The 17034-nt window shown below is 36.4% G+C and overlaps 1 protein-coding gene across 5 annotated transcripts in view; it reads right to left on the bottom strand.

Moving 5' to 3' along the window:
* The window catches only part of Stag2 (stromal antigen 2), a 140549-nt gene that overhangs the window by 70641 nt on the left and 52874 nt on the right, over positions 1 to 17034 (bottom strand). For all 5 annotated transcript variants that reach the window (XM_052738632.1, XM_052738624.1, XM_052738663.1 and 2 more), the window contains 3 exons: positions 12647 to 12786; positions 7950 to 8028; positions 1184 to 1348 (listed from right to left, as the gene is read on the bottom strand). In XM_052738632.1, coding sequence (XP_052594592.1) covers positions 1184 to 1348; positions 7950 to 8028; positions 12647 to 12690 — 288 coding nt within the window. In that variant the 5' untranslated portion in view covers positions 12691 to 12786. The remainder of the gene's footprint in view (positions 1 to 1183; positions 1349 to 7949; positions 8029 to 12646; positions 12787 to 17034) is intronic.

The following is a 17034-nucleotide window of genomic DNA, read 5'->3' as shown; positions in this document are numbered from 1 at the left end:
CATTGACTAAGACACTCTGCAAGAGTAATAAGTGCCCTTAAACACTAAGCATCTCTCCAGCCACCAAGACTTCATTTGTTAATGGCAGCTATATAAATCCTGGGGAACATGAACCTTCATAGCCAAATGTATACAGTATTCTGCCTGCATGTGTCCCTGAAGGCCAGAAGAGGGCACCAGATCTCATTACAAGTGGTTGTGAGTAACCATGTGATTACTGGGAATTGAACTCAGGACCTCTGGAAGAGCAGTCGGTGCTCTTAACCACTGAGCCATCTCTCCAGCCCCATCATTTTTTTTTAACCAATTAATTTTTTGCCTATGTCCTTAAAACTTAAAAAATGGATCAAGATACAGCTTTACCCTGAGGTTGCAGTTGAGTGGCAGAGGGCTCATTCAAGCACCAAGAAAACACAAACAAACACACACACACACACACACACACACACGCACGCACGCACGCACGCACGCACGCACGCACGCACACACACGCACGCGCACACACACGCACGCACACGCACGCACACACACGCACACACACAAAGACATAGAGGCCTAGAGATGTAGTACAGTGGTTAGAATACTTGCCTAGAATATAAATGGCTCTGAGTTTGAGTCCCAGCAACCCCCCCCCAATAAAAGGTATTATAAATACATTCATAGTTTTGTATTTATTAAAATACAATTAGAAAAATCAAGGAAGGGCCAGTGAAATAGTTCAGTGAGTACAAGTGCTTGCCATGGAAACCTACTAACCTGAGTTTAATCTCTGAAACCCACAGTAGAGAACCAACTGCTTGCTTAAAGCTCTCCTCTGACTTCCACATGTAGATCATGGTATACACACACCGAAGCATGCCATACTTAGACACAATAATAATAAGTAAAATTTAAAAGAGGACCAGCAAGATGTCTCAGTGGGTAGAAGCATTTGCCAAGCAAGTCTGGTCATGTTAGGTCTGCCCTCCCAAACCCCCATAAAGATGAAAGGAGAAGAATGAGTTCACCGAGCTACTCTCTGAACGCCACACACCCGCCATAGAATACATGCACACATACATGACACAGGCAAACATACATACACAGAAGGCCTATTTTAAAGAAAACCAAAATCAGGGCAGTATTTTATATGTTACTAGAGTTTAAAATGCACAAATACTTCAAAGAATCTCATAAATGTTACCTGCATAGCACTCTTGCCCATTTTAACAACTTCAAACAACATCATGTTTTCCACTCCATTCTGTTGATGATGACCATTCATTCGGTTTGGGCCAGAAGGAGGTTTTCCTCCTCCATTTCCACTTTTACCCTTTTCTGCTGGACCTTTTTTGCCTTTTTTACAAGTCTGCACACACACAAAAAAAAAAACAGAAGTTGATTAACTTGTATCTCTCTTAGTATCCTTGAGAGTTCAAAGCAAAAATACCAAGAAAGCTGCTGATTATGTTTTAACTTGAACATATATAGAAGAATGCCATCCAAATACAAGACAGTTACGTAACAGTTATAGCTTTTGTTTTGTTTTCCATGAAGCTCATATTATTTCTTAAATTTATTTATTTACTTATTTTATGCCTTTGAGTGTTTTTTCTGCATGTTTGCATATGTACCATGTTTGGTCCTGGCGCCTATGAAGGTCGGAAGAGGGCTTCAGATCCTCTGAGACTGGAGTTAGTTATGAGCCACCATGTGGGTGCTAGGAATTGAATCAGGGTCTTTTGTAAGAGCAGCAAGTGCTCTTAACTACTGAGCCAACTCTCCAGCCCAGAAGCTCATATTATATTACAGAAGATCAAAGCCTTTGATGACAAACTGTAAGTCAAAATTTCTACTCCTATTAGCTGAGTGATTTTGGACAGTTACTTATCCACACATTACTCCAGAAATTTTTCTTTCCCATCTGAGCATAGTGGCATAGGTTATAGAATCCAGCATTCAAAGAGGCTGAAGCAGGAGAATCAGGAATTCAAGACCAGCTATATAACAAACAAATTCAAGATCAACCTGGGCTATATGAGGCCTTGTTGTGGACGAGGAGAAAAGAAAGGAAAGAAGGAGTGAGGGGAGGAGAAGAATAAGAAAGAAATAAAAGGAAAAGAGGAACATTTTTCAATTTGTAAGGTGGAAGAAGAAACTATGCCTACCGCACAGAGTTGCTGTGATGATGAAAACAAAGTATTTATTACAAATATACTCAACACACAATAAAGTCAAAACTAATTGCTATTGTTATCACTTCTGCTTTAGAAGAAATTCAGTAAATGTTACTTAGATTTAAATCTACTAGAATTAAATCTACTGAATTTGATTTAATTTTGAAAAACAATGTCCTATCACAGCATTAAAAGCATTCAAAATATCAACAAAGTTTGGAAAAAAACACCACAAAAATAAAATAAACCTCTTCAAGTTTTTTTATCTTAGTCTATCATGCTGTGTTAGGGTACAGAATAGAGTGGATAGCTAGAATAACCTCTTGTAAGGTAATTTAGTTCAACAACCTAACTTAATTCTTGCTGCCAGCTTTATAACTCATTGCAATATGCTTCTTTCAATTTTTACTTTATTTTATGTACAAGTATTTTTCTAATACATATGTATGTATGCCCACAAATGCCAGAAGAAGGTATTGATCTCCTCAGTCGTGAGTCACCATGTAGGTGCCAGGAATCAAACCTGGGTCCTCTCCAAGAGCAGCCAGCGCTCCTAACCCACTGAGTCATCTCTACAGTCCCATCACTGCAGTCTCAAACAAGTGTTCGTGAAGAGTGTAAATAAAACTATGAAATTCTTGTCCTGGGTCAACTCTCAAGCACCATGAGAATTCCATTAATGATCACTACAGGAAAATGAAGCTCACTTATAAGGAAGCTGTCAGTATTGGGAGTAGGAGTTTCCTGAATCAGTAAAAAGGTTCCCCATATAGAGCCACAGAAATGGTTCATAGAGTAAAACACTCGCTGCCAAGCCTGATGACCTGATTTTGACCCCCAGGATTCAAATGGCAGGAATGAACAACTCCTGAGTCGTCCTCTAACCTCCACACATAAATAAGTAAATAAATATGTACATGAACAAAAATGTTAAGGCTCATTGTATAACTTATGAAAAATAGTCCCGTAACTTTTACACCTTGTTAAAGAAAAAGAGCCATTCCTAGTACATTTTCTTTTTACTAACTGAAAATTTCATACATATATGTTTTGTCAGTTCACTCCAACCCCCCACCCTTTAATGCTTCCTCTATTCCTCCAACCACTTCCCCCTCCTAATTACATCTGTTCTCTCTTTTTCTTAACCCATGGAGTCGACTTAGTGCTGCCAGTATGTGTATGGCTCTAGGAAAATATACTGGAACATGGAGAGTCTCTCAGAGGCCAAATCCCTGTAGAAACCTGACTCTCGCTTTCCCAGTAGCCATCAATTGCCAATGGCTCCTCAGCTAAGGGCAGAACATCACAGCCCCCTTCTCCATCCATGCTGGGATTTACTATGACCTGATCTTGTGCAGGGGATAAAAGTAATCAACAATTTTACCCTAACTCATTTTTTTATGTGTATGAGTGTTTTGCCTACATGTATGTCTATGCACCACATATGTGCCTGGTACCCAAGGAGACCCAAAGAGTGTCAGAACCCCTGCTTCTGAAGTTCCAGACAGCTGTAAATCACCAAACCTTGGTTCTTTGTGATAGTAGGAGGCAAGTGCTCTTTACTGCTGAGCCATCTTTCCAGTCTCTCTAATTCATTTTTAAAGTGCCAGTGCCAAAATAAAATCTTTAAAGTAAATATTTTCAGACCCTTGCATTTGATGATTTCAAAGTGCCATTTAGAGAGAGATATACATTCCTGTGATCTAGAGAGCAAGGGTCTGCAAATTTTCTATTAAGTAACAGTAAATATCTTTGGCTTTGTGGACTACTGTGCTACTTTTTGTTTCTATTGCTGTGATAAAATACTTAAAGGAGGAAGGTTTTATTTGGCTTACATCTCTAGGTTAAAGTCCATTATTTCAGAGACATCAGGACAGAAACCTCCCACAGTTAAGAGCAAAGAAAATCAACACATTCTTGCTCTCAGCTGGCTTTCTCTTCTCTAACTTAGGAAATAGTAGCATCCACAATGGGCTGGGTTTCCCTATATCATTTAACAATCAAGAAAATTTCCCCAAACTTGCCCACAGGTCAACTTATCTAATTCATAATTACCACTCTTTTCTCAAGTCATTTTAAGAAGTATCAAGTTGACAGACCTAACCAAGAAAACATAGCCACATATCATATATTCTTTATTTTTATAAGACATTAAAAATAAGCAACATTTTTATATCATGGAAAGTCTAAAAGCAAGTCATATTCTGCAATTTTCTGATCTAGAGTGATGCTTACAGATTTATTTCCAGACACTCTGTATCTTTGCATATTACCTTACAGAGGGTCCTTTCTAGTTTTGGTCTGTTGTTTTCTTTTTGGTGTTGCTGTTTTGTGGTAATGGGGATACATTCAGAGACTCATCCATGCAAGGCAAGCACTTATCACTGGAGTACATTTCTAGCCCTTTTGATTATTAATTTGAAGCGGGATTTTCCTGAGTCATTTTTTAGGCTGGTCTTGGAAGTCAATAAGCAGCCCATCCTGTAATGAACTTGCAATCCACCTGCTTTAGCCTCCTGAGTAGCTGAGATTAGAGGCATATGTTACCACACCTAGCAAAAACCACACTATGCTTAATGATTATTTCAATAAATAATTTCCATAATTTTGAAATGTTGCCGTTAGTTAATTTTGTTAAAAGAATCAGTCTTTGTGAGCCTGAATCATTAATTCCTAATTCTAAAATGAAAGGCTTTTACACTAAGTAAAAGAATTTCAGAGATAAGGCTAAAAACAACTACAATGAGTATACTGTAATATGTTTTTAAAAAGTTAATATTAACACAAAGCCATATACTTCAAACTGTGTTATCATGTGTGTAAATTTGATTGGTCAGTATGAAAAAAATAGTATAATTAAAATGCTTCAATGCATCGGCTGTGCTTGAGGAAAACACATGGTAAAATAACAGAAATACAGGAAAAGTACAGCTTGATATAGTCACATACACCTGTAATTTCAACACTTGAAAAGGCAGATCAGAGGCCAGCCCTGGCTACAAAGGAAGTTCAAGGCTACCACGGGGTATATGACACTAAGACTGTCTCCAAGAGAGATGGGTCAGGGAAAGAAGAGGAGGAAGAAGAAAAATACTAATAAATATGATGGGTATAGTTTTATAAAGAAAACATTTCTTTTAAAAAAGACCTTTGGCCGGGCGGTGGTGGTTCATGCCTTTAATCCTAGCACTTGGGAAGTGGATCTCTGAGTTCAAGGCCAGCCTGGTCTACAGAGAGAGATCCAGGACAGGCACCAAAACTATACAGAGAAACCCTGTCTTGAAAACAAACCAACACCAAAAAAAAAAAAAGCTATCAGTAAAGAAATGGATTCAGATCATTTAACCATTGACTGTCTCTAGACTTCAGTTTCAATCTATAAAATATTCAAGTTTTATAATTCAGACTTTTTAAATTATGTGCCTATCTGTGAGTGGGTAAGTGAACATGGATGGGGGTGCCTGCAGAAGCCAGAGGCACCAGATTCCCCTGGAGCCAGATTTACAGGCAGCTATGAGTCACATGATATTGATTCTGGGAATCAAATCGGGGTCCTCCAGAAAAGAAGTACACACAATTGTAACCACTGAGCCACCTCTCCAGGCTCAAGTTTTATAATTTAATTTGGTATTAAATTAGGTTATAATTATATATAATATATTCATGTATACATATATACTAATTGTTACCACAGCACCTAAAACATACACAGAATAGTGTTAAAATGTAGTTGCTCTTATTATAATAAATCCTTGATCTGGCCACTAACACTTCACCTACAGCACTGGCTCTGAAAAGTGAAATAAGCTATATCACAAAGAGAAAAACTTTATAGAGGGGTTTGGGGTATATCACAACAGAAAGCATGTTTAATGTGTATGAGAGCTCTTGACTCAATCCCTAGCACCACCAAAAAAAAAAAAAAAAAAAAACAAGACAAAAAAAAAAACCCAGAAAAGTCTTTAGAGTACTCTATTCAGATGCCATGAAGAAGGCTCCTTACCTCAACCTGCAATTGTAATCAAAGGCAAAAGTAGACTAACGAAAGCTATTTAATAATGAATAATCATATACTGCTCACTCGAATTACAGATGTTTGTTTTCAACACTTACAAGTTACCATTTCGATTCATATCCCTGTGATTCTCTCTTAAATCTCTATTTTTTAAGGAACTAAGCACACAAAATTAGTAACAAATTAATTATGTACACTGTAAAAAATATTCCAAGATCTTGTTAAATAATTTTTGTTCCATGTATAAAATGTGATGTTATAAAGTCACTAAATATTACAGTTACAGTTATATTCACTGATAAAGTTGTTGAAAATTCTCATTGAGTTTGGGGTATACTGAGCTATAACACTGAGCTATAGTTTGCATAGTATGGTTCCATTTAAACAAAATTCCATATGCAAGTATACACACGCACACACACTGTGCTGGCTAGTTTTATGTCAGCTTGACAAAAGCTTAAGAGTCATTTGAGAGAAGGGAGCACAACTGAGAAAATGCCACAAGCAGACTGGCCTATGAATAAGCCTGTGGTACATTTTCTTGATTGATGATTGGTGTCAGATTGCCCAGCTCACTGTGGGCAGTGCCACCACTGGGCTGGCAGGCGTGGGTGCTGTAAGGAAGCAGCCCCAGCAAGTCAGTCAGCAGGACTCCTCCATGGCCTATGCACAAGCCCCTACATCCAGGTTCCTGTCATATCTGAATTCCTGCCCTGACTTTCCCCAATGATGGAGTATAATGTGTGAACTCTTAAGCTGAAACAGAAAGCTTCTCCTACCAAACTGCTTTTGGTCACAGTGTTCTTTCACAGAAGTCAAAACCATAGATAAGGTGTGCACACACACATTTAAGTTCTTTTAAATGTCTAAATTATAAATAACCTCTGGATCACAGGATTATGGGGAAAGTTCATTGCATAGTTCTATACAGACTAGAGTTTTTCGAAATAAGTCATTAGAAAATCACAATCTAAAATTCATTTTGAACTCAAACATGATAGTACACACGTATAATCTCATCACTTGCAAAGAAGGTAGGTCAGAAAGATTACAAATTCATTCTCCAGTCTAGGCTACATAGACAGCTCAACGCATGCCTAAGCTACATAGTGAAACTCAGTAATAAAAACAAAAACAAAACAGAAAAATAAAAAACCAACCAAAATAACTTAACAACTTACCAAGTTACCCACAGCTATCTGGCTACTTAGTCATACTCTAAATTTTCTATTCTACCAAAAATTTAACTTTGTTAGTTTTCATCTTTGACATTATTTACAAAGGATAAAATGATTTTCACTAATAGAACAGACATAACGTGGCTATATGTTACATGTTATATATACATGCTATATGTTAAATCTGTAGGGTGTATCAGAAGAAGTAAGTTTATGTATTTTTTTGTTTATATTTGAAGCAACACAACATTATAATTGATTTACGGGAAAATCAAACGAGTTGAGATACCACATTTTGCTTAGCATATTGTACTTTATAAAATGAAACAAAAATGCATCATTAATTTCATGTATACTATATACATACTTAAAAAATATTTGGTCTGAAAACATAAAGAACCATGTATACTCAGAAGGTTTGTCATACAATGGAGACCCCAAAACAAGCTGCATTTGAAGGATGAAATTCTTTCAGAGAAGAGCACACATGCATGCATGCATACACACACACACACACACACACACACACACACACACACACACACACACACACACACGCATACACATACCTTAAAAAAAAGTCACATAAATGATACATACTTTGCCTTTGCCTTGCTTCTGATTTTTTCCTTCAATGTCCTCAAAATCTGTGTCAGAAGAAAAATGTGTTTCTGACTCCCTATGACAAAAAGATAAGCAAATATTTTAAACCTTTCTTAGAAAAGTAGATGATGTTTCCAATTTTTTAACATTATCTAAAATAAAAAAGCATGATTGAATTATTACAAATCAGTAGTTCACAAATAAAACAAAGTTATTGATGTGGAAAAGAGTCCTGTGGTGAAGAGGTGGTGGTGCACGCCTTTAATCCCAGCACTCCGGAGGAAGAGGCAGACAGATCTCTGAGTTTGAGGCCACTCTGGTCTACAAAGTAAGTTTAAGGACAGCCAGGGTTACACAGAGAAGCCCTGTCTCAAAAAGCAAAAAACAAACCAAAACAAAATAAAAAAAACAACAAAAAAAGCTATTTTGCCATTCAATATTAAATCATTAAATAATCTTAGCAATATCTACAGATCCTCTGACTTCTACTTTACTCAAAAAAATATACATAAGTACATAAAATATATATATAAGTATATATCAGTACAAACATGTATTTCTGAACATATATATATACATATATATACACACACACAAAATCAATTGAAATATAATAGAGAACTATGCTAAATACTCAAAATCCTTGATGAAGGAAACAGGCAGTGAATTAATAAGGAGAATCAATTCTAACAGTGATCTTGTAAAAATAACATCTCAGTCTTCTCATCTATAACACAACATACAATATATACGGGAAGAATAAAAATCTTCCAATTCTCTTCAACCTCCAACAGATAAAACTACAGTCCTAAAAACCTAGCCCTTGTTTTTATTAGGGATGGGGATACTTTGTATAACCTGGATTTTCTCACACACACACACACACACACACACACACACACACACACACACACACAAATGAAACTGGTTTAAATTAAATTAAAATTTAATTAACATGTGTGTATGTGATCATGTATAAACTAACCCTGCCCAATTTAAATAGTTAAAGCAAGATATACATTGGTATTTACATAACTCTAGGTTTTATAATAAAGCCCCGATGAAAGATAATGGTATGACCACTGAAACTGTGTAAATATATAGTCAGTTCTGCTTAAAATAATGGTACCAAAGGGAAAGACTATCTTTATGAAAGTAACCCTTCCTATCTATATTTCTTTTATTTCCATTTTTATTCCTGTAATATTTACCAGCTGTACAGACACTGTTGAGATAGAAATACTTCATAAATCTAGAGAAAAATTACTATTTATAGCACTTACCTACAAAGTAATTTAAACATTGTACTGAAGATAGTGGGAATATTCTGTAATATCATATTGAAAGGAAATGGCCTGTAATAAATACCAGTTCTGAGAGTTGATCACCAAAAACTCAATAACTACTATAATCTTAACCATGAAATTTAAAAGATGGTTCTCACTGATATTCTTCTATAAAAACATATAGTACGGCAAAGAAATTTAAAACTTTTAAAATATCTTCATACATAAATTATATTCTTTTCTCCCCAGATACTTGGGCAACAACAACTCTTGGCTCAGTAACTGCTAAAAATCTGTGAACATTAGTCTTCCCAATATTCCAATGGTCACAGAAGAATCAAAGACCCAATAACATTCTTATTCCTCCAAACTATCTAAACCACAAGAATAAGTCATAGAAGTAAAAAACACTCTGAAGGCAAATTGAGTCATCAAAATGGGAACTGAAAGTAACCCCCAAACAGAAAAAATAAATTCTCCTTAAGTCTGTCTTAACTCTATTGTTCTTATGTTTTAAGACCAAATGAACACTAAACTACCATAGGTGAAATGACATATTAATTAATATGTTGACAAAAAACTAGTGAGATAAGTTGTCAATGGTTGGAAACAGGACTCAACCACTTATATCAGAGAGCTGAATCTTCTGTCCTTCACTAGCCCTAACATCACACATCTCCAAGCAAATGCTGTTTATTCTACTCCCATCAATCCTCATTATCCATTATCCTATTGCAGATCCATATTATTTAAAGTATTCTACATGAATATTCTAATCCATAATAAAAAATTTTTAATGATTTTAATTTTGATGTACATAAGAAATTGCATGTTTTGCTTTCTAACTTTAAGAGCTCATAAAAGCAGGAATACCTGTCTTAATTCCTTACACTATCCTATACATCTTTAACAAGAATTTGCTATTGGGGGATTGCTTTATTTTTGTAAGCAAGCCCTCATTATGTAGCCCAGTATTATCTCAAACTCTCTATCTTCTTGCCTCCACTTCATGAGTGTTGGGATCACAGGTACGAAGCACTAAACCTGGCTTAGTAACTCCTTTAACAAAAAAGAATTCAAGACTTGGAATATGTCTCACTAAAGATGCTATTTTTCCATAGAAACCTTAAAGTATAGCCAATATACACTGTGATTAAAATATCACAGTTTGGGCTGAAGATGTGACTCAGTTAGCAGGATACTTGTCCAGTATGCCCTAGGTTTAATGCCTAGAAATGCATAAAAATGAGCATGGTAGTATATGACTGCAACCAAAGAACTTGAGAAGATAGGAGTTTCAGGAGTTCAAGGTCATCCTAGGCTACATAGTAAATTTGATGCTAGCCTACCCTACATGAAACTGTGTCTCAAAACAAAAACGTAATTTTGGAGACTACAGATATAACTCAATAGTAGACAATAGTATGCATAAGGTCCTGTGTTTAATCCCAGAACCTCAAGGAAAAGTCATACGATTAGCAAAACCCCAATAGGCTCATAATCTCCACCAAACAAAAATTATTAAAAATATGAAAAGCTACATACTAACAAAGGTAGAAACTGGCTCCCATGTATAATGGTATCTACCTACTATAGTCAAAATTTGTATCCAAACAGTTCTACTAAATCAACTCTCATAAAGAATCTAACAGGATCTAAAAGGAAATTGTGTTTATGTAAAACACAGCCAAGCAGATCTATGGGCAATTTAAAGGCTCACTTTTAATTCACACACCTCATGGAACCGTTGCGTTATATAAAATCAGCTACTATCCACAGGCATGGTGGTGTACACCTTTAAACCCAACACTTGCAGAGGTGAACAAATCTCTCTCCATTGAGTTATAGGTCAGCCAGGGCTACACAGTGAGACCCTTTATCAAAAAACCACTCACACACCCACATCTACATGTATGTACATATATGACTCCTACAGAAACAGGAGACAGGGTCTCACTGTATAGCCCAGAGAGACCTAGATCTCATTATATAGCTCAGGCTTGCCCTGAACTTGCTATCCAGGCATGGTGGCATACACTTTACTCCTAGCAAAAAGGAAATACTGAAAGAGCTATCATTCCCCACCAAAAAAGTAAATAAAGCAAAGGATAATTACAATAAAAGCAGGCTAACAGTATAGGTAGTGATTTTTATATGTCTATTTTATACACATTAGAGCTTTTATGTGCATGTATATATGCTTGTGCACCGTGTGCATGCCTGGTGCTCAAAGAAGGTGTCCCTGGAACCAGAGTTAGATAGTTGTAAGTGACCATATGAGTGCTGGGAACTGAACCTGGAGGCTCTGCAAGCAACAAGTCCTCTTACCCACTAGGCATCTCTTCAGTCTCAAGAATGTAGGTAACATTAAAGACAAGATAGGGAAATGGAAAGGTGGGTGGCTGAATGGTCAACTATTCAAACATCTTTTTTAGACCAATATGCATATAACTTGTTTCTGTAACAAATGATTGAGATGTCTTACCCTCATTTGATTTAAAAACAAAACTTGATATGGCAACCTAAATCTGAATATATGGTATTATTCCTTACTAACAAAAGACATTTTGATAATCTTGATATTCTCTCTCAAAACAACTAGTACTATGTGGTGGTCTGAATGAGAATGGCCCCCATAGGCTCATATGCTTGTTGCCCAGTTACTGACATTATTTTAGAAGGTTTAGGAAATGCAGCTTAATTGAAGGAGGCGTATCATTGAGGGATGGGCTTTGAGGTTTCAAAAGCCCACACCAGGAGCGGTATCTCCTCTCGCTGCCTGCTGCCTGCAGATCAGAATGTAAAGTTCTCAGCTACTGCTATAGCACCATGCCAGTCTGCTTCCCACCATGATGATCATGGACTTATCATCTAAACTGCAAGCCCCCAATTAAATGCTTCTTTCCTAAGAGTCATGGTGTCTCTTTCATAATAGTTATGGTATCTCTCCACAGCACAGGACAGTAACTAAGGCATACTGCAATACCAACAATGGATCAGAACTGCACATCAAAAAATTATAGTAGAGGCTGGAGAGACTGCTCAGTAGTTAAAAGCATATAGTGCTCTTGCAGTGTTCACTCCCTAGTAACTCCAGCTCTCTTCTGGCTTTGACAGGCAACTGCATGTACATGCACATACCCACATACAGACAAATGCACATACACATAACTGAAAATAAAATAAATATTTGTAAAATAATAGTATATTGCACCATATGTAAATTTTAAAAATAGATTCAAAATATTACAGAAGTACTAAAAAAATTTAATGAGTAATGATTTAAAAAATTTTTCAAACCATACAAGATAACTATAAGATCTCAGGAGAAGCAATTTAATCAAAATTACCATATCAATTTTGTGGGGAAAAACATATTTAAATGTTATTACAATATAATGTACTTACTGTAGTAGATTAAAATCAGTTGGTATTTCTGGAGCTGCTATCATTTCTTTATCATCTTCTGGAACACCCCAATGTCAGAAATATATTCATATATTTATATGAGTAAAATGACAGTGTGCTTCCTCTAAGAAAGATGTTTCCTTTAAAGAGGAGAAAATATTCATTATAAATACACCACAAACATCAAGAAATATCCATAGTCAACAGCTAAAGTCCCCAGTGTCTCTTAATGTGTTTTAGTAAGTAAGTATTTTTTGTATTTTGTTCTCTTCCATTTGGCTGGATGTTAAGAACTCTTACCAGATCTACAGTAATAACATAATAGAGAGGTTTGTGCCATACATAGTTTTCTTTAAAATATTTCATGACTCTCTAGCCTCAGGCTTGTTCATGCACTCGCGCTCTCCCGCTCTCGCTCGCTCTCTCTCTCTCCATTAATCTGCTCATGCACATACAAATTTATGCCAGGCAGCAGTGGCGCACGCCTTTAATCCCAGCACTCGGGAGGCAGAGCCAGGCGGATCTCTGTGAGTTCAAGGCCAGCCTGGGCTACAGAGTGAATTCCAAGACAGCTAGGGCTACACAGAGAAACCCTGTCTCAAAAAACAAAAAGAGGGAAAAAAGAGAGAATGTTACTTGTAGCTAGCTATGGTGGTATTCACCTATACCCCCAGCAGTCATGAGTTTGAGGCCAGCCTAGTGTACATACCAAGAACGTATCTCAAACAAAAAGGATGACACTTGTATAACACTAAGTGCATGAAAAAGGAATTACTTTCTAGGTTTGAAGGCCACAGGTCCATCTCCTAAATGAAAGAATAATCTGCTATAAAATGACTGGTACATAACAAAAGGGTAGGGTGATGGGGCAGCAGGCTAAAGCTAATGTCTGAATGTCTTACCCTAAAAATGTAAAATCTTTATTACTTATTATTATTGTGCATATATGAGTATGTGTCACATGTTGAGGTCAGAGGACTTCTCTGTGGTGCTGACTCCTCCCATATTTATGTAGGTTCTAGAGATCAAACCCAGGTTGTCAGGTTTGAACATCAAGTGCTTTTACCTGCTGAGCTATCTAGCCTAACCATACTTTATTTACAGCTTGATTGGTTGGTTGGTTGGTTGGTTGGTTGGTTGGTTGGTTTTGAGACAGTACCTCATATATCCTATACTAGTTTCAAACTCCCCAAGTAGCTGAGGATGACCATGAACTCCTGATCCTCTTGACTCATTTACCAAGTACTAAGATTATAGATATACACCACACTTGATCTTTTATAGCTTTCAGTCTTATGATTTGGTTTTGATTTTGTCTTTACGGAGAGAACCTAAGTACTTGGTGGTCACCTAAAGTAGATGAGGGCCTGTGAGATGATTCAGTAGGTAAAAGCACCTCCCACCAAACCTGATGATCTGAATTCAATCCCTGGGACACACGTGGTGGAAAGATAAAACTGACCACCTCAAACTGTCCAACTACCTCCACATATACGCCAAGACATGCATACCCATACCAACCCCCACATAGTCCTACACACACATACTTGTAAATACATGTAATAATAAAAATAATTTTAAAGTAGGTAGAGCTAAATATATCTTATAAATGCTCAAATATATCACACTGGTGAAATTCCAATGACCTTTTCCAGTAAAATAGACTCAAGGGGAAAAAAGCTAGGTGTGATGCTACACACCTATAATCCAAAGGCAAAGGCAAGAGATATTGTAGTTCCAGGATAGTCTAGGCTACACAATGAGTTCTATGTCCATAGACAGAAAGAAAAGGGTAAGAAGAGAAAAGAAAATAAGACATAAGAAAAAGAGCAAACAATTTCCCCATCAATTTATCAACTTCATAACAAACATCAATTGCTAAATATGTGTTCAAAACACTATTTCCTAGCTTACACTATTGTCAGGGTAAAATTAAAAAAAAAATCTTTACTAGTATTTATGTAACATGAATGGTGCTGTATGCCTGTAACCACAGAACTTGGGAGTGGAGGCAAGATCAGAAGTTCAAGGTCATCTTTGGCTAAATAGAGTTCAAGATTAACTTGCCTACCTGAAATTCTGTCCCAGAAAAGAAAAGAAAAAACATTCTGTGGACAGCAATATAACAAATTCACAGTGCAAAAATCATTGAGTTTATCTTCTATCTGAAAGGTCCTCATATTGTAAAATCTTAAATTATACCTACTATTAGTGTGGTCTCCCTTATGCCCTAAACTACTGTTCCCCTCCAAGACCATTAAGAGTTAACCAAGCTTTTATTACTGTACCTACATAACTGTCTAATAGTCTGTATTTCCAATGTTTGTCATCACATATAGAATATATCTTTGTCTTCTAATATCCTAGATAATGTTTAAAAAGAAAAAGTATATTATATCTTAAAGGAATTGTAAAGGCACAGACAAATTCTCAACCAACACTTCAGGACATTAGGGTAGTATGATTTCAAAAATATATAGTAAGTGGCCATCTATGCTGTCACTACATCTCTGAGCACTTCACAACAAACACCGTGGGGCCAGATTGTTCAATGATAGAGCTGAACAGAACAATGATCTTTCCTATGGAACTACCTATACAAGAAATAGGAAAACACTGATTTCTATAAGAAAGCATATACCTTTTAAACCTAAAAATGCCAAATTCCATATATTTTGGAAATGTTTTGATATACATATATGGCTATCCTGCAAGAACTCATAGATGCACCTGCTCCTACTTCCCAAGGGCTGAGACTAAAGTTGTGAGTCATCATGCCCAGGAGTTTTTGCTATTTTTAATCATCTGGTTAACTTATTAGCTAACTTAATAAACATGACAAAGTTGCTTTGGGATTTAGAAGAGAACACAGTGGGTAGAGTTGCCAGTGGGAATGTTTTCAGAAATCAAAGTTTCAAAAAGCAAAAAGTTGAGAACGTTTCTTTTTTATTTTAAATGTCTACACCTGCATGTAAATACAACTTGCTTTTCCCAAAGACAGATTACAAAATTTACTAAATAATGTCTTCATCGAAGTCTGGTGGCATAGGTCTGTAATCCCAGTACTCAGATGCACAAGGCAAGAGGATCCCAAGTCCAAGGGCACCCCAGACTTGACAACTTAGTGAGACCCTGTCTTAAAATAAAAACTAAGAAAGAGGTCTGGGAATACAGCAGAGCATTTGCCTAGCAAGCGCACAGTGTTCTGCTCAGTCTCCACTACATTGCCTCTCCACCAAAAATGTCTTTAAATATGCTTAATTCCATTAGAATTAAGAACATGTAATACTTAAATAAGAGTATAAGAGATTAAAAAGCCAATCATTTCTGGACTACTGTAGGTTATTAATTTAAAAAAAAAATATATATGCTCGAAGATCACAAGGTGGAGCTCTCACCCAATATCAAAGAAAAAGTTTGAGGCCTTGATCACATATAGAGATTCTCTGTAACTCCTATAAAGACATGCTATCCCAACAACTGGGGAAGACAGAGCACAGACGTGAAGCGGGCATTACGTCTCCGTGACTATTTTCCATGGAAGGGCCATCAGCAGTAACTAGCTTCTGCTTTTTCTTATTAAAAGGTTATCTATATTTAGTGTACATTTATGGGTTGTTATTCCAATTTAGATTATAAGTTAAATTTAATGACAAAAACATCTTCTGGGGCTGGGTTGCACTACACAACAGAGCACTTGTACTCCATCTGCAGCACCACAGACAAACAGGCATGGCAGGGCAGGGGGAGGGGAGGAGGACTTCCAGTTCTGAGCACATGACGGAACTAATTCCTGAAGTAAATCAACACAGATAAATAGAAAGAATTACATCTTCAACTACAGAAACGGATTTGTAAAATTCACTTAAATTCTACCACCAAGCTGAAGCAAGCAAAAAACAAAAAAACTGCTAGTGTGTGATACTGTTTTAAAAAAATCAGAGTAAGTTTAATTATCCTTGTAGAATAATTGTTTGAAATGACTTTTAATTCAATCCCAAGTGGTCCAAATAGAGTGAACAGACACAGGACTAACACAGTCACTCGGAATCCACAGATTACTGGGAAATATGGTAAAGAATACCTAAGCAGCTGATGTGTTAATTCAATCACTAAAACTCTTCAGCAGCTGAAACTGCAAGTTGATGCACACAATGTCGACATCTAATCTTAGTGCTACTCCCCAAAGTCACAGTCTTCTACTCACTAATATCATTATCTAAGCTATGCATACACTCTTCCAACATGCCACTGACATTATAACACAAGCACTCAAAATTACAAATTACTTAAATGTCCAACCATGGATTAGTGACTATAAGTAATGAAACATTCACACAATGAAACTACTTATGACTTTGTATCAATGTAGATAAAATTTGATACAT

Source organism: Peromyscus californicus, unplaced genomic scaffold (genome assembly GCF_007827085.1).
Source record: "Peromyscus californicus insignis strain IS unplaced genomic scaffold, ASM782708v3 Scaffold_10__1_contigs__length_136768540, whole genome shotgun sequence".
NCBI lineage: Eukaryota > Metazoa > Chordata > Mammalia > Rodentia > Cricetidae > Peromyscus > Peromyscus californicus.
The sequence above is the reverse complement of the archived record's forward strand: the minus strand, read 5'-3'. Positions and strand labels throughout refer to the sequence as shown.